This window comes from Canis aureus, chromosome 14, assembly GCF_053574225.1.
Source record: "Canis aureus isolate CA01 chromosome 14, VMU_Caureus_v.1.0, whole genome shotgun sequence".
Lineage (NCBI taxonomy): Eukaryota > Metazoa > Chordata > Mammalia > Carnivora > Canidae > Canis > Canis aureus.
Genome location: NC_135624.1, coordinates 37651329 through 37668336, shown reverse-complemented (window position 1 = coordinate 37668336; position 17008 = coordinate 37651329). Strand labels below are relative to the sequence as shown.

Here is a 17008-nt window from a genome sequence, read left to right as displayed (position 1 = left end):
CCCGGTGCTCGGAGTCCAGGGGCCTCGCCCACGAAATATTGGAGCTCAGCTCCAAGCCAGGCCTGCCCCGAGTGCAGACCGAGCCCTCAACTGTGACAGGCCACCTCTGAGCGTGAGACGGCCCCGGCCGGCTGGCCCTGTCTCAAGCCCCGCATCCTGATGGGGCCATGCTTGAGTCAATCTATTTTTTTTTTTAAGATTTTATTCATTTTCATGAGAGACACACACACACACACACAGAGGCAGAGACACAGGCAGAGGAAGAAGTAGGCTCCCTGTGGGGACCCTGATGCGGGACTGGATCCTGTGACCCCAGGGTCACGTCCTGAGCCGGAGGCAGAAGCTCACCCGCTGAGCCACCCAGGGGCCCCTTGAGTCCATCTCGATGCTTGTGTGGCGTTAGGACTGCCTGGTTGTCCTCTACCCAGGAGGCGTGGAGTCTCTGCCCAGCTCCACCCGGGCCGCTCTGGGACACTGAGCAGGACAGAGACAGGTGCGCCGCCTGTGGTGTGGGTCTGGCCTCAGCCCGGTGGCATCAGGGCCCCCGACTCCCTCCAGCCTCCTCCTCACACCCTCTCAGACACCCACCACCTTCGCACTCCCTCCTGCTCCGGGAAGCGGAGGCCAGCGTCAGGGTGTGGCCGTCAGGGCTGGGCCGCATGGCCAAAATGCTGCTAATGTCCCTGCATGGGAAATCCTTCGGATTTGTTTTTTTGGGTTTTTTGTTTCATTCTATTTTCCATTTTTATTTTTTGGATTTTATGCAAAAGGTATTATTTGTGATCAAGAATAAAAAGGACAAAATGATTTTAACAAAAGAGCTGGTGATTCAACCTGCAAACCATTGAGGAGATCTGCGATGGGCCCCGGGATGGTGGGCAGGGGCAGCGACCTGGGGACCTAGGACGCCACCCGGAGCTGTGGGGATCACCATGCGCCCGCCAGGCCTGCCCTGGGGCATCGGGGGCCAGACAGCATGTGACCCGCAGTGACCTCGCCCAGCTCGCCCCCCGACGTCCCCCGGGTCCCTTGTGAGCAAGAGATGCTCAGCAGCGGCCTCTGATGGGCTGGTGATGCGAGCTGTGCCCACAGCGGCCCCAGTGCCTTCAGTCATCAGAGCTGGTGTCTTCCTCGATTCACCTGGCCATCCATTTCCTGGCGACCTTCATCCCTCCAGGTCAGAGAGCTCCTCGGGCCCGGGCCCCTGTGCTGACGGGGCAGGCAGGATGTGGACACCCCACACCCAGCCAGTGGGGGCTTCCAGGCCCCAGTTCTGTCCACACACTGAACACGGGGCTTCTGAGTCGCTTCCACGGCCGGTGAGAATCATCGTGAACTGGCCCTGTCTCCCGTCCTGCGGTGGCAGCGGGGCTCGGAGCCATAATCTCCGATCTCATTTGGGCCACCTTCCCCTGGGCCACATTCTAGCCACATTCACCATTTTGTTCTTCCCTGAACAAGCCAAACTCCTTCCACTGACCCCAGGGCCTTTGCATGGCTATCCCCCCTGCCCGGACGCCCTCCCCTGAACAGGAACATGTCATTCCATGTCTCAGCTCAAATGCCGCCTCCTCAGGGAGGCCATCCCTGACCACTGCACCCAAATATCTCTCTGCCCACCCCCCACAGTGCTGTCCCATGTTTCCTCATCCTCTTCCTACCATCTGGCCCCAGCTTCACCCTGCTGCTTATCCACTTTTTTGTCCCCCCTCCCAGCAGGACGCATGCCCCAGGGAGGCAGGGACCTTTCTGTTGGCCCCCCGACCCCCCTGGCGGGCCCCGGAGGCAGAGGCCGGACTGCTGAGCTGCATAGACTGTCCTGGGCTCATGGGACCAGGAGGTGGATGGTGTCCCAGCTCTGCCCACGATGACTCCCCGGACTTCTCTGGGTCGTGGGCTCTGCACCTGTCCAAGGAGGTAGGAGACCTGGTCCCTAACCCCTGGCCCTGGCCCTGCGGCGTGTACTCAGGGTGCCAACAGAGCCCGCGCCATGTTCACAGCAACCATGCATGCCGGGGATTAGCCTGTGCCGTGGCCGGGGAGCTGGAAGGAAATGTCCCCTCTGCCGGGAAGCCCTCTGGAGTGGCCCAGTCGGGGCTCTCCGGGCTCGCCAGCTCCGGCCCCTGCCGTCTGCCCGGTAGAGCCCAGCACCATCCGTCGGGTGCAGGGAGCCCAGCCTGGCGATGACGCAGGGGCAGAGGTAGAGGCCAGGCACGTGCACGGAGCACCCGGTGCTGATTCAACCTGCTGAGAGTCCCCCTGGCCCTGCGCTGTGCCAGGGACCCGGGTGGGCTCCCGTCCCCAGGACGCTCGGGGCCCAGGGCAGCAGCGGAGCAGGGCCGAGCGTCTGCGGGGTGCGGGGCCAAGCCCAGACCCAGCCTGCGGGCAGGGAGCCCTCCCAGGGGTGGGGGGGCTGCTGGACCGAGGCTCCCGGAAGGACCCCGCCTCTCCCCCTCCCCCCGGGAGCTGACAGGCCCGTGCGGATCCAAATGGTACACCTGCGGGTCCCCGAAATAGCAGCAGTGCGCACAGCGGCCGCATCACGCTGCAAAGCCGCTCCACCTCGGCTGCGTCTGCAAAAATACCTCCTGCCACACAAAGGTGAAAACGGCAGAGGCGAGAACCGGGCTTCTGGGGAGGGAAAACAGTAGAACACCCTCCACGGGGATCAGTCAACTCTGGGTGTAGACACGGCCAACCCCCGGGGAGGGACCAGGTCCCACCGGGAGGGACTGGCTGCAGGCGGGGAGCCGCAGGGATGGCCCTGGGGCCTCGGCCAGCAGCCACCATGCCCCATCCCCTTCATCAGATGGGACGGCTCCCCTCTTGCTTCATCCCCTGGGAGGGGCACAGAGAGAGCGCCCCTTTCGCCCCAGGTCACCCTGGAGAGAGGGACGCCTAGGGATTCAGGCCGTGGTGGCCTGACCTCCGTGTCCTTACCCCACAGGTTGGGAGCCACCGGGGCCTCCCCCCACCCCCCCCAGCTGGCACCTGCTCCAGTCTTACCTCACCCGCAAGTGTTCAGTTCAGACCAGGAGGCTCAGGTGGGCTGCTTCCCCAGTCCTCCCCTGCGTACCTTCCAGCAAAGTGTTGTTCTGGTCTGTTTTTTTGTTTTTTAGATTTTATTTATTCATTCCTGAGACACAGAGAGAGGCAGAGACATAGGCAGAGGGAGAAGCAGGCTCCCTGCGGGGAACCCGATGCGGGACTCGATCCAGGGACTCCAGGATCACGCCCTGGGCTAGAGAAAGACACTCAACCCCAGAGCCACCCAGGTGCCTCTGTTCTTATCTATTTTTAAGAGCAGCGGGTTTTTATTTTTAATTTTGTTTTATTTCGTATTATTATTTTATTATTTACTTTAAGCAGGCAGAGAGTGAGTTCAGCAAACATCTCCTCTCCGTGAACACTGAGCCATTCCAGGCGCTGGTGGCGGGGAAGCGACCAGGAGAAAGGTCCCCGGTGCCACTTCCGGGCCACGGGCTTGTTGCTTGTGAATCCGTTTCATTCATCGGGTCAGCAGCTGCCAGAGCCTCTGCTCTGCGGTGTCCCAGGGACCCAGGTGCAGAGGGTGGGGGGCTGGGCCCTCCTGCGTCCGGAAGCCTTGGTGGCCTTGGGGGTTGGGGGTCAGGGGTGGGTCTGCTGCTGAAGCCCTGGTTCCCGAGACCCACCCCCCACCCCGGGGGGCACAGGGTCACAGCTGCTGGAGGCACCTGTGGGCTACGGAGCCTCGGGGACCCCTTGATAGATGCTGGGCACCCCCAGGCTCTGTGGGGTGGCGTGGAGGTGGGCTGCGGTTCCTGCCCCATTAAGATGCCTGAAGTCCACCAACCACTTGTCCGCTCATAGTGTGTGTGTGAGTGAGTGTGCTCAGGGCTTCAGGGAGTGTCCTTAGCTTGAAGGGGGGCCCTTGAGCCCTGGCTTTGCCTTCCCCGCTCCAAGGCCCAAGAGTTTAGGAACTCAGAGATGCCCAGCAGGACCCGCCCAGCTTGACATCTCGGGGAGGACCCCTGGCCAGTTTGCGGCCCAGGTCCCCTGGTCACCTGGCCACGGGTATCCAGGGAAGCCGAAGGTCTGACGACCCAAAGGCCACAGGCCCTGACTGTCCACCCTCAGAACCACGTTCCCTGCCCGCTGACATAACGTTCTGGGGCCCCGTGGGCAGACGGAGGCACACCCAGCCTCATTCCCTTCTCCACCTGTGGCTCTGCCTCTGGTATCTCGGAAGTCCTGGCCAGAGTCCCGCCTCCCTGCCCTGTGACCCTCACTGCATGTCACCCAAGCCTGGGACCTATCTTGGCATCCTCTGGATTCAGTCGCGGAGCCCACTGAACAGCCTCCTGTGCAGCGGCCGCTTCCACTCGTGCCTGTGCCGGGAGAGGCGGGGCACCGCGCCCGAACTCCCACCCGTCCACCCCACAAGGGCCTGGACTCATGGCTACTGTCCTGAACTCGTGGGGCCTCAGCTGCATCACCAGCCAGCGGGGACGATGACAGTCTCAGAGTTATCGTGAGGACACGACACCAGCTCAGGCCCAGCGCCCAGCAGGTGTCCAAGGAACATGCGCTCAGGACCAGTCATCCACCAGGATCCCTGTACCACTCTCCCGCTCGAGGACTTACCATGGCTCCCATGTCCCCTCACGTCGTGTGGAGGCTCTTTTTTGCCATCTCAGCTGAGCCAGACTGAAAGGAAACAGGTGAGTGCTGAGCCCAGGATGAGCCCCTTGGGTTGCCCTGTGTTCAAGATCCTTCTCACCAGAGACCCGCCTGGGACCGACCTCACGTGGGGCAACGGCCTCAGACTTGCCAGCGAGCGAGCCCAGCCCTGCCCGTTAGCTGCCATCCAGCGGTGCACCTGCTGCGTGCCCGCTGGGCGGCCACGACCCCGCACGACCAGGCTGAGGCGGCCACGGCCCTGCCCTCGAGGAGCTCCATCAGGCGGGGGATGTAAGTCCGTGCGGGGACACAGGAGCCTAGGCCAGCCCGGGGGCCCAGGAAGCTTCTGGAGGGCATGCTGGTGGAGCTGAATCTTGAAAGACGAGAGGATGAGAGCCCAAAGAGGGTAGGGAAAGGTGTGCCAGCAGAGGGAACAGCATGAGCCAGGGCACGGAGGTGCTGCGGAGACAGAGGCTGGTGCTGGAGGAGGGGCGGAGGGAGGCAGGAGCTGAGGTGGCAACGCCGGGGGCAGCCTGGGCTGGTCGAGGAGCCCCCGTCGGGTTCCAGCAGCGAAGCGGTGTGTTCCGAAGGTCGCGGCAGGCAGGGGAGAGAGGGGGCTGCTCGGCGGGGCCGTCAGGACCTGGGCCGGAGGACGGCCTGTCTGTGTGGGACCAGGGTGGCGTCCAGGCCTCCTGCCCCCTGTGCCCAGCAAGCCGGGCCGGGACAGCGCTCCCGAAGGGCGGCCGGGGCCTGGCTCTGAGGCCAGCTCTGCGCCCAAAGGCAGATCCCACGCTCAAGTGGATTTGGGAGATGCTGTTCACGGCACTGCAGCCTGCGGGTCAGGACGCCTGTTGGCAGGCCCAGGCTTTGCGAAATCCTGAATTTTCCTGCTTACCCAGTGTCCCCAGTGCGCCCAGAGAAACGCTCTCCATGGTGTGCTGATTCACATCCCAAAGGAGAGTCTGGCAAGCTCCTGAGGGCCTGACTGCCTGGCGACAGAGCCCTTCTCTCTGGAATCTGGGGGCCCAGAGTGAAGACACGCCATCCGCTGCAAATGTCGTGGGCCGGGAGCACCCGGTGGGGGCCAGCGAAGCTGCGAGTGCGGGGAGGCGCCTACAGAGCTGGCATGGGAGCCCCGAGGAGACCACAGCTTCTCTTTGTGATTGGGGCCCATGAGGCTTAGCGCCTCACCTTCCCCATCTATAAAATGGGGGCAGTGATTCCGCAGCCTCTGCCTATTTTCAGGGGTGGGGGTATTAACGTGACACAGCATTACACGCAGGCATCCAGGGAGTTTGATGTTCTGGAAGCAGCAGGCCGTTGTGGCTCCTTGCCAGCAAACAGTCCCGGGCCAGCGCCGACCATGACGATGTCCGCGCAGGCACCGGGGCACCAGCCTGGGAGCCGGGCCTGGAGCACGGTGGCTCCGGGGCTTCTGCTGGCAGCAGAGTGTTCACGGTTTCAGGGACACAGTGCTGCGGTGGCAGGCCCGGGGGCGCCCACTCTGACTCCCCACGGGACCAGTGTCCACTGCTGGGCTTCCCTGGGTGAGACCGGGTAACCCGCCTTGGTCCCTGGAGGCCAATGACAAGCCGGCGCGGGTGGAGAGCCCCGCAAACAGGTAGGCAGCAGATGCTGTAAGGGCGCGATGTTCTTTATTACCTGAACCAACACATCTGTTTTTACTAAAGAAGATACCGAGGTCCAGGGAGGCCCAGTGACGGACACAGGCCGGCTGCGGCTCCTGCCAGGCTTGGGATGAACCCACAGTGGCCTATGCTGCACAGAGAACGTATCTGCTCCCCTAAATCAGGGGGTCTTGCTGGGGGTGGGGGGAGGGGTGGGGCTTTCCTGCCTCCCTCCCTTTGCCCCAGCTCCTCCTAGAAATGCTTTCCCAGGTCCTTTCTCATTGGTTGGGAGTTGAGTCCCCCCCCCACTGGAGCTGGGCTGGAGTGGGTGCCCCTGGAACCCTAGGGGTAGCAGAGGAGCTGGGCTCACCAGAGGCTCCCCAGAGGCTCCCCAGAGGCGCCTGCGGTAGTCTAGGCTCCTTGTGGACAGTCAGGCAGTGCCAACCCACAGACCTAGCTGAGCCGCTGAGGTGTGGGGGGTGCTGGGGACATAGGGGAGACGACAGGAGCCAGGTTCTGCTCCAGGGACCTCACTTCCACCGGTCGGGGGGGCAGGTGGGGGGTAGAGAGTGCCGCGTGTGAGTGTCCTCTTCCAGCCCCAAGATCCCTCCCTGAGGTCTGGCTCCGGGGGCTTGAGTCCAAAGGCCATATTTTGGAGCGAGGAGAAAAGGAAGAGCCAGCCTTTGTGTGTGTGTGTGTGGGGGCGGGGGGGGCGGTGGTCTGTGACTCTCCAAGGCACCATGACGTTGGGGTCAGAGGGCGGCTGGGGTCCTCGAGGGAGTGCTGGACAGAAGCGGGGTTCGAGGTGGTAACTGTCCTGTGTTCTTGGGCACGTGACTGTCCCCCGTTGGAAGCCTTCCCACCTGTAAAACAAGCAGGTTGGACTAGGTCACCTGCGGTCCCTTCCCCCTTCCGGTGGGCACAGGCGGTTCCATTTTCCCGAAAGGCAAGGCGGTGTGTAAACCGAATGAAGCTTGGGTCTGTCACTGGAGAGCATCCCCGCCCGCCCCCCCCGCACCTGCGGCGGGGACAGCCCGACTCCCCTGCCCACCTGGCTCCGAGCGGGGCCACCTGTGGGCCGGAGTCCAGTGCCCCCTGGTGGCGCCGGGCGGGCGGGCAGGCGGCTGGGGCGGCCCGGCCCGACGGCTGTGACTCAGGGCTGCGGCTGCGGGGCGCAGGAGGCCCGGCCGGCCGGTTCCGCCGGGTAATTACCAGCTGCGGGAATCCTTGTCGCCGCTCGCGGTGACTCACCGGGCGGCCGGGCTCATTCGCCGAGAGCAGGCGCCTCGGCTTCCAAAATGAATTCCAGGGAAGCACCTGCTCCGCGTGGGGGCTCCCCATCCCCGGCCCGCTGCGCCCGCAGACCCGGCCGGCGGCCCAGGTGGGGCCCACAGCTCCGGCCCCCCTGCCCGTAGGCCCGGGGGTGGGGGGGCGCGAGCACCCGCGGGTCCCATAAATGGGGTGGACAGCGCCCCAGCAGGGGAGGGGGGCCTCGGGGAGGCACAGGGTTCCCACGCTCTCCTGACCCCGAGTCCCCGCCGATGCGCAGCCCGAGGGGGCGACCCGGAGGGGTCAGCGCTCTGACCCGAGAGCGCGCACGGCCGGGGCCACCCCCGGGCCCACCCAGCGACGCCCTTGGCCACCTCCCCGGCGTGTTAGCGCGCCGCCTGGGGGCGTCCCTTTACCCAAGTCTCCATCTCTTCCTTGGCTGGGGTCCAGGGACGGTCGCCAGACCCAGGGAGGGGGAGCCCGGGGTCTCCGCGCCTTGGGCCTACCCACTGCGAGCTCCACTGCTCAAGTGGGGATTAAGGGGGTGGGGGGGCGGCGAGGGAAAGCCCTCGAGGACCCGGGGAGGATGGGGGGAAGCGGGCGGAGGAGGCTGCTGTGGGCCGGGGCTGATGCGGGGAGAGGCCTCCCCTCCGGACCGACTCAAGCACCCGCTGCGCCCCCGCCGGAGCCTCGTGCTCCCTCCCCGGGGCTGGTCGGGAGTGGGGCCCTCCGGGCGCGGGCGGGGGGAGGGCGGCGCGGTTAGGTTCTGGGCGCAGCACCCGGCGCCCGGCCTCGGGGAACCAAGGAATGTTTCTGGGAAAAGCAACGGGGAGGGGACGAGGAAGGGGGAATGCGGCATCCTTCCCCGAGGCCGCGACCCCGAGCGTGGCGGCCGATCTCATCCCCGGCGCTCCCCGGCCGAGAGCGCGGGATCAGCAGGTGCCGGGCCACCTGTCCGGCGACGCTCGCCGGGGGCTAGGGCGGCCCCGGGGCCCGGGCACGCGTCGCGGAGGTGCGCCCGCGGCAGGTGGCCGCCCCGGAGCGCCCTCCCCCGCGCGCCCCCGCCCCCGCCCCCGCCCCCCTCTGGCGGCTCCCCGGAGGTGCCCGTCGGCCTTGTCGGGGCTCAGCCCCGCGTGCCCCCCAGGCCCGGTCCTCTCAAACTCTCCGCCCCGCGTGGCCGCAGGCGCTCCCGGGAGCCGGGCGAGAGGGACCCGGGCGGCCGCCTTTATCCTCCCATCCCCCGCCGCGACCCGCCGGCGGCTCCGCCCCCCACCCTCGCCCGGGCGACACCCGGCGCTCGGCCCGCCCCCGCCCCCGCCCGGCCGCCCCTCCCCGGCTCCCTCCGCGTGCGCCGCGCGCCGCGCTCGGTCTGCAGCGGGAGCCGCCGCGGCCGCCTCGCCAGCTGGCTGGGGACCAGGCGGGAGGTGGCGCGCCCGGGAGGCTGCGGGAGGGAGGGCGGGGGGGAGGCAGGCCTGGCCGCGCCGTAGCCCGGCCCCCGCCCCCCGCCCCCCGGCCCCCGCCCCCCGCGGCCCTCCCGCCCGAGCGAGGTGCCACGCGCGCGCGCACACCCGGGCGCACACACACACGCCCGGACACACGCGCACACACTCGGCTCCCTCCGGCGCGCACGCACGCAGCGCCCCTGGCAGACCAGCGCCGCGGCCGCCTCCCCGGACGCCCGGACGCCGGAGGGCCCCGACCCCGGCGCGGCTCATGCGCCCGCGCCCCCCCCGCAGCTCCGCCAGGCCCGCGGGACCCCTCCCGCCGCCGCCGCCGCCGCCGCCGCCGCCGCGCCCGCCGCCCCCGGAGGAGCGGGCTGGCCGGCCGCCGCCGCCGCCGCCGCCGCGCCGCCCCCCGGCCGCCCCCGAGGCCGCTCCGCCGCGGGCCCTGCCGCCCTGGGGCCGCGCCCCGCTCCCGCGCCCCGAGGGCTGAGCCCCGCAAACTTCGCCGCCCGGCCCGCGCCCCGCGCCGCCCCCGCCGCGCCCCCGCGCGCGGACCCCCGGGCCTCGGGCCGCCGCGCCCGCCGCACCTGCCCGGCCCCCTGCCCGCCCGCCGGGGACTCCGGAGACGCCGCCACTTCGCAAACTTTTGCGGCCCCCCCCGAGGGGGGGCGGGGAGGCCCGGGGCGGCGGGGGGAGGTCCCGCGCGGCGCGCAGACCCGCGGGCTCCTAGCCGGCCGCCGCCGCCCCGGAGCCGGAGCCGGAGCCGGAGCCGGAGCCCGAGCCCGAGCCCGAGCCCGAGCCGGAGCCGGAGCCCGCCCCGGAGCCGGAGCCCGAGCCCGAGCCCGAGCCCCAGCCGGACCCCGAGGGGCGCGGGCCCCGGCGGCCGCCCTCCGGCCGCGCTCGGGCTCCCGCCGCCGCCCCTGCTGCTGCTCGGGCGGGGGCGCGGGGCGGGGCGCGGGGGGCGCGGGGGGCGCGGGGCCCGGCGGGGCCGCCGTGCATGGCCCTGCGCAGCGGGGCGGGCTGCCTCGGCCGGGTCTGGCGCAGGGTGTCGGGGCTCCCGGACGCCTGGCCCCGGCGCTCCAGCAGCCTCCTGTGCCTGTCCGCCTTCTCGCCCGAGCCCGGGCCCGCGCCGGCCCTGCCCCGCCGGCCGCCCGGCGGTGGCGGTGCCGGTGGCGGTGCCGGTGGCGGTGCCGGCGCCGGTGCCGGTGCCGGCCCGGCCGGAGGGGGCCCCCCCCCGCCTCCCCGCCCCCCGCCTCCCCGCCGCCGCCGCCGCCGCCGCTGCTGCTGCTGCCGCTGCCGCCGCCGCTTACAACTTGGAGGCGGCGGCGGCGGCGGAGGAGGCGGCGGCGGCCGCCGGGCGCTGCAGTGGGACGCGCGCGGCTGCGAGCCTGCGGGACATGCCCCCCGCGCCGGCTCCTTGCTGGCGGCCATGAAGAGGCAGAACGTGCGGACTCTGTCCCTCATCGTCTGCACCTTCACCTACCTGCTGGTGGGCGCCGCCGTCTTCGACGCCCTCGAGTCGGACCACGAGATGCGCGAGGAGGAGAAACTCAAAGCGGAGGAGATCCGGATCAAGGGGAAGTACAACATCAGCGCCGAGGACTACCGGCAGCTGGAGCTGGTGATCCTGCAGTCCGAGCCGCACCGCGCCGGCGTCCAGTGGAAATTCGCCGGCTCCTTCTACTTTGCCATCACGGTCATCACCACCATAGGTAAGGGCCGCGCGCCCCGCGCCGGGGGAGCCGGGGGGAGCCGCGGGGAGCCGGGGAGGGGGCGGCCCGGCGCGCGGCGCGGGGCGCGCAGGGTTAACCGCAGCGGGCAGCCCGGGGCCGGGGGCGGGGGGGGCCTCCCGCCCGCCCGCCCGCCGCGCCCCCTCCTCTCCCGGAGCCCCCCCTGCGCCCCCCTGCGCCCCCGCGCGCCGCGCCCCTCGCCGACCCCACCCGCGGCCCCGCCGGGCGCCCGCTGTCTGGCCGGGCGTGCGCGCCCCGAGCGAGCGTGCCGGAGCCGGGAGGGCGGAGGCGCCACTTTTGCGAAGAGAGTGGAGCGCTAAGAATAATCCCAGAGCAGACACCCACCCACCCACCGCCCCGGCGCGGGCTGGGCTGGGCTGCGCGGGGCTCCCAGCCCTACACTTACTACCGCTCCGGGACGCGGAGAGCGCGGCCCGGTCCCGCGGCCCTTGGGGACTCGCGTCCCGGGGGACGGGAGGCCCGGGGACCCTCGCTCGCCGCCTCCAGCCCAGATGTCAGCCGCCCTCCCTCCGGGCTCCTCTCTCGCCGGGCGGTCCGAGCCTGGTGCTGCCCAGGACCCGGGGCGGGGGACACTTTGCTCCCTGCTGCTCGGGCTAGGGGTGGCCGCGGGGACACCGCTCGGAGAGGGCAGCGCAGGACATGTGCACCCCGCCAACCCCTCCGGGCCGGGGCACAGGGTGAGGCAGGTGGGCTTGCTGCCCAGGAACTGGGGAGGCTCAGCCCTGGTCTAGGGAGACGGACCAGCCGGTGCACCCCGGGGACCGCTGTGGGTCCCCCTCCCAAGGGCGCCTCCGGCCGCCAAGCCGGGTGCCCAGGGCAGTGCCCCCACCGAGCTCAGGGGGTTTGGAGAACCCACACGTGTGACCCTTGGAGACCCTTGGGAATTGGAGCAGGTGGCGGCTTCACCCCAGTGGACGAGGCAGCTGGTCGGGTGGTGTCCCTGTGCTTTGCAACTTGTCTCGGCCGCGAGGCACCCTGCCTCTGCACGGCCATCTCCTTGGACCTGTCAGGGCCACTGTGTCGGCTCCGGTGGCCTCTTTTCTGTGCCGGGTCCCGTGCCTTGTGCGCCCTCGCCGCCGCGAGGCCCCAGCCTGCCCACGGCTCCGTCCTCCCTCCACCCCGACTCCTCTGGACCTCCTTCGCTAATTTTCCCCTAGATGTTTTTCTTTGTCTGGGAAGCTCTGCGTGCTGAAAGAGCAGGATTTCTCAGTGCCATATGCAACAGGAAGCGCCAGCACAGGACGGCCTGTCTTTGCTTCTTGCTTGAGAAGACTTTGTGGAGAGTCATCTTGTTTGAAATGTTTAATTCATCGGTGCAGGTTTTTCTGTTTTGGGAAGGCAGTTGCTCTTCTGTCGTCTACGTAACCAGCTCCGCTCCCGCCTGCCCCACGCGCTTGGCCCGGCGGCCAAAGCACAGAGGAGCCCTCCTTTCCCCACCCTGTGCTTCCAGCGCCTGAGAGGCCCGGGCGGTCACTACCGTCATCTTTCTCTTTAAACTTCCAGCCTGAGCTGTGGCGGCCACACAGGGACGCACAGGGCGGGGGACCCCAGGGACCCCGGGGCCTGTTTGCTGGGGAGCCAGAGCCAGGGATGTGCCTCCCCGGCTGACTGCCCTGGGGGAGAAGCCCGGCATCCCCTAACCATGCCTTGTGTGACCTCGGCCAGCACCCTGGCCCCAGGAGTGAAAGGAGCCCCTGAAACCCCTGGCTGCTCTCGGGAGCTGAGCTCCAACAGTGAGACGGCTAGGGTGGGGTGCAGAGCAGCCCCCCAAGACGGTCCCGTTTACCTGAAAGAGTAAATAGCGAGACTGATAAAGTTCACATCGGGGTGTGTTTATAGATCCTCGCTGGTGGTTCCGGGCGTATGCCTCGAACGCCGAAGGCTCCAAAGAGAAAAGTCAAGGAACGTGGGGCCAGATGGGGGTGGGGAGTGGGGTGTTAGGTCAGCAGAGCTCACAGTGGGGGCTCCCCTCAGTCCCAGACCAGGGTGGGGGGGGCATCTGATGACCTCGTGGATCTTTCTCACTTCCTTCCTCGGTTTCCACCTGAGTTTCTGGAAAGAAAGGTTGGAATACGTCCGTAAGGAAGAAAACACTGCCCCGAGTCAGCTGCCCTCACCCTGTGCTTGGAGCCCAGGGAGCTGGCCTGTCCCCTGAGTGTGGTCGTGTGGGGGACCACAGGCAGGTCAAGCCCCTTCCTTCCTGGGCCGTGGCTTTCCCACCTGTGGAAGGAGCCTGACGCAGCACTCACCTGCCAGGCCCATGGGGTGGGGGGTCTCCCAGGTGGCATCGCCCCTGCTCTTGGGAGGTGTGAATCCAGTTCTTTGACATAGGCCGGGCCCGCCCGTCTGCCCTCGGCAGCTGTTTAGCACCGGAGCTCAGATTTACAGGAAACAAAGCACCTTTCTAGTTAATTCTGTTTGTTTTCTTCTTTTTTTAATATAAATGCAAATTAAGGTCCTCCTCGGCCTAGAACAAAACCCAGCCCCAAGCCAGGCCCTCCGAGGAACTGTCTCCTATTGGACAGTGATATTAATGAGTCAGGTGAATCTTCACGGGTGTTCTTATTTTTAATCTAACCTTGAGCGATTCTCGAGCCTGCTGCAACTTTGAGCTCCCGTCAGCGAGGCGGGCGGGCCGCAGTGGCCCTCGTGGTCTGTCAGCGAACGCCGCTTCTCGGATCCGGTTATTAGCTCACTCTGTGAAATGGATTTTAAAAACAATATAATTAGCACTTTGCGCCGGCTCCGTGGCCACACCTCCGTGAGAGGCTGGGAAGGGATAGCACGCCGGCCCCCCGGCCGGCTCTGGGGGGAGCCGGGGCGCAGCCACTGCGGCCCAAGGAGGGGGTCACGGGGCCAGCGGGCCCGGAAGGGGCACATTTGGTGCCGCCACTGATGTTCGTGCCACCTGAAGCCTCTTCTGGGGACGTGGTGGTGCTCCCTTGTGAGCGGCGGGTGTTGGGGACGGAGGCCCCGGTCCCGACCCCGGTTGTGCTTGTCTGCTGAGCCGGGTGCCTGGAGGCCCCTGCCCTGCAGGCCCAGGGCCTGGCGACAGGATCCCGCTGCTCCCCCGGGCCAACCTGCAACCGCCCTCCAGGAGGTGCTCCCGGCCCAAACCGTTCCAGGGCCACTGCTCCCTGGACGGCAGAAGGGGATCTCCGGGTCTCTTCCGTTCTGACTCTGACACCTGTGACCTCCGTGGTCACCCCCCTTTAGGACCATTAACCAAGAAGAAAGCACGCCAAGAATTCAGATCTCATCCGCAGGGCCCGGGAGGACCGCGTCCATGCCGGTCTGCATAGGGGAGGACGGAGGGCTGTTGGAGGTGCGGGTTGGCAGTTCGGCTACAGCTGGGAGGGGCAGTGTTTCTGTGGACCCTCCGGGTGCTTCGGAAGCCGGGGTGGCCCCCCAGGAGGCACGGTCTGCGGCCGGGGCGGGGCACACTCCGAGCAAAGGTTTTGGGGCTCCTCCCTTGGGCGGGGGAGCCTCCCGCCACTGGGGGTCAGAGTGCAGAAGGGCAGCTCCCGGGTCTCGTTCCTGTGGGACCCCTGGGGGTGGGGTGGGCACTCACTTGGTGGGACGCAGCCTCCGTTCTTGGCGGTGGCTTCCAACACGGGGTTTCCGTGCTAGCTGTGCGGCCCGCGCCTGCCTCGTCTGCATCGCCTCTGAGACTCTGGGGACAGTCTAGATGACAAGATAAGGTCCGACTCGAGGCAGGAGGGAAGCTGCAAACCCAGTTGCTTGCGCTCCAGTGTGAAGAGCAGGGGGGCGACTCCTGGGTAAGCAGTCAGTCGGGGCCAGGGTGCAGGACCCCCAGGGGGAGTGCTCTTCGGTGGCTCCTCCAGGCAGGTCCTCTCCCTCCAGGGAGGCTGGGCTTTTGGCCGGGCTTTCCGCTGGGCCACCCACTGCCTCCCTGAGCCGCGCCCCTCCCCCCTGCCCGTGGTTGTCACGGTTTGTCCTGCCCCAGGCAACGAGTGTCTGTACCCCTTCCACCCCCCACCCCCACCCCTGGGCACCTGCGGGCCCAGCGCGGGGTGGGCTCCTCCCGAAGGCGCGCAGAGCGGAAGCAGGCCCTGCGGGCCGAGCAGGCTGGTGCCAGAGGCCGCGCGCGGAGCTTGCACACGGGGCGCACCCCACCCAGGAGACCTGCGGGAGCCGTGCCCCACTTGCCGGATGGGGGAACTGAGGCACCAATGAGGCAGCACAGGGAGGCGGGAGCTTGAGCTGCGTCCCGCACCGCGGGCTCCGCTGTGGCGTGGGCCTGCGGAACATTCCATCGGCGCCTCTCTGCTTCTCACGTTGGCTCCGCTGCCGAGGAGCCCTGCCCTGCGAGACCCGGAGAAGGCCCGCTCACCCACACGGGGCCCCGGACGGGAGGCGGTGGCGTCCCCTGTTCCCTTCTGGTGTGTAGGGGCGGGCGATGCCCGTGGGGCCCCTCCTGTGCCCGGGCGCTGCCTGGACCTGGCCTCGCTCCGGGTGGCACTGGCCCTCCGGCGAGTGTTGCGGACTTAACAGCCGTCGTGGAGGAGACGGGGACGTGAGCTTCCCTGTGACTCTGGGGCTGTCCGGGCTCTCACGGCCGCTCCTGTTCTCCCCCGGGGGCATCGGCCCAGCCAAGCCCAGGGGTAAGAGCAGCAGCAGGAGGGGAGGCAGGGTCACCCAGTGACCCCATCCCTCCTCCATGCACCTGTCCACACCTCCCTGTGTCCATTCCCATGCGCTCACACCCTGGGTCCTCCACGCACCTGTGTTCACACCTCTCACCCTCTGGCCGTTCCCACGTGCTCACACCCTGGGTCCTCCACGCACCTGTGTTCACACCTCCCTCCATCTGTTCCCATGCACTCACTCACTAGGTGCTCCACGCACCTGTGTTCACACCTCTCTCCATCTGTTTCCACGCACTCATACCCTGGGTCCTCTGTTCACCTGTATTCATACCTCCCTCCATCCATTCCCACATGCTTACACCTTGGGTCCTTCACACACCTGTGTTCACACCTCTCACCCTCTGGCCATTCCCATGTGCTCACACCCTGGGTCCTCCACGCACCTGTGTTCACACACGTCCCTCCATCCATTCCCATGCACTCAGTCACTAGGTTCTCTACGCACCTGTGTTCACACCTCCATCCATCCATTCCCACACACTTACACCCTGGGGCCTCCAGGCACCTGTGTTCACACCTCCGTCCATTCTCCTGCGCTCACTTTCTAGGTCCTCTGGGCCCTGTTTCTTCCTGTTCTGTGCACCTGTGCATGCGTACAGCCATCCTTCTGTATGAAGTTCACTCAGTCTCTCACTCATTCACCCCTCAGTCCTCCATCCCCCAGTTTGTTCACTCCTCCATCAGTGTGTTTTTACCCACCTTCTTCCCTGGGCTGAGGGGGGCACTGTGCTGGCAGGAGGCATGCAGCAGTGAGAGGCGTGCAGCGCCTCTGGGACCGTCTCAGTAAGTGGTCGATGTGGGGATCTCCACGGCGTCCCGGCCACAGCTCCTTCCTAAAATAATGGTCAGCCAATCCCAGTCACTTCTGATTTTTATTTTTTTATTTTCTATTTTTTTTAAGATTTTATTTTATTTATTTTTAATTTTTTAAAGATTTATTTATTAGAGACAGAGAGAGAGAGAGAGAGAGGCAGAGACACAGGCAGGGGGAGAAGCAGGCTCCATGCAGGGAGCCCGATGTGGGACTCAACCCCGGGTCCCCAGGATCACGCCCTGGGCCGAAAGTGGCGCAAAACTGCTAAGCCACTGGGGCGGCCCACTTCTGATTTCTAAAAGTACTTATTGAGGGTCACCTGGGTGGCTCATTGGTTAAACATGCAACTTTTGATTTCGGCTCAGGTTGTGATCTCAGGATCATGAGATTGAGCCCCGTGTTGGGCTCTGTGCTCAGGGAGGAGTCGGCTTGAGATTGTCTCTCCCTCTCCCTCTGCCCCTCCCCCTGCTCATGCACTCCCTCTCTCTCAAATAAATAAATACAAATCTTTAAAAAATGTTTATTGAGTTATAACATTCACGCAGAAAAGGACACTTATCAAAAGTATACTGCTCAATAATTTCTTTTTAAAAGTTTTTGTTTGTTTCAGGGGTAGAATTTAGTGATGCATCAATTAGTTGCACAGAACACCCAGTGCTCATCCCGTCACGTGCCCTCCTCCACGCCCGGCACCCGGTGACCCCAGCCCCCCAGGCCCTCCAGCCACCCTCAGCCTATTTCCTAGAGTTCAGAATCTCTTACAGTTTCTCTCCTT

At 66.6% G+C, this 17008-nt stretch overlaps 1 protein-coding gene and 1 long non-coding RNA gene across 3 annotated transcripts in view; one reads left to right on the top strand and one right to left on the bottom strand.

Moving 5' to 3' along the window:
* Nucleotides 1-223: 223 nt before the first annotated feature.
* On the bottom strand, nt 224-10787 carry LOC144283378 (uncharacterized). 2 transcript variants are annotated; one of them, XR_013351935.1, is made up of 4 exons: nt 10482-10787; nt 3361-7150; nt 3007-3136; nt 224-1905 (listed from the first exon to the last, which is right to left on the bottom strand). It is a non-coding gene; the product is annotated as an uncharacterized LOC144283378 (long non-coding RNA). The 2 variants fall into 2 exon arrangements; XR_013351936.1 differs by lacking the exon at nt 10482-10787 and adding an exon at nt 7339-8593.
* KCNK9 (potassium two pore domain channel subfamily K member 9) overlaps nt 10344-17008 on the top strand; it is a 77047-nt gene continuing 70382 nt past the window's right edge. Inside the window, exon 1 of the mRNA XM_077847373.1 lies at nt 10344-10710. Coding sequence (XP_077703499.1) covers nt 10428-10710 — 283 coding nt within the window. The 5' untranslated portion in view covers nt 10344-10427. The remainder of the gene's footprint in view (nt 10711-17008) is intronic.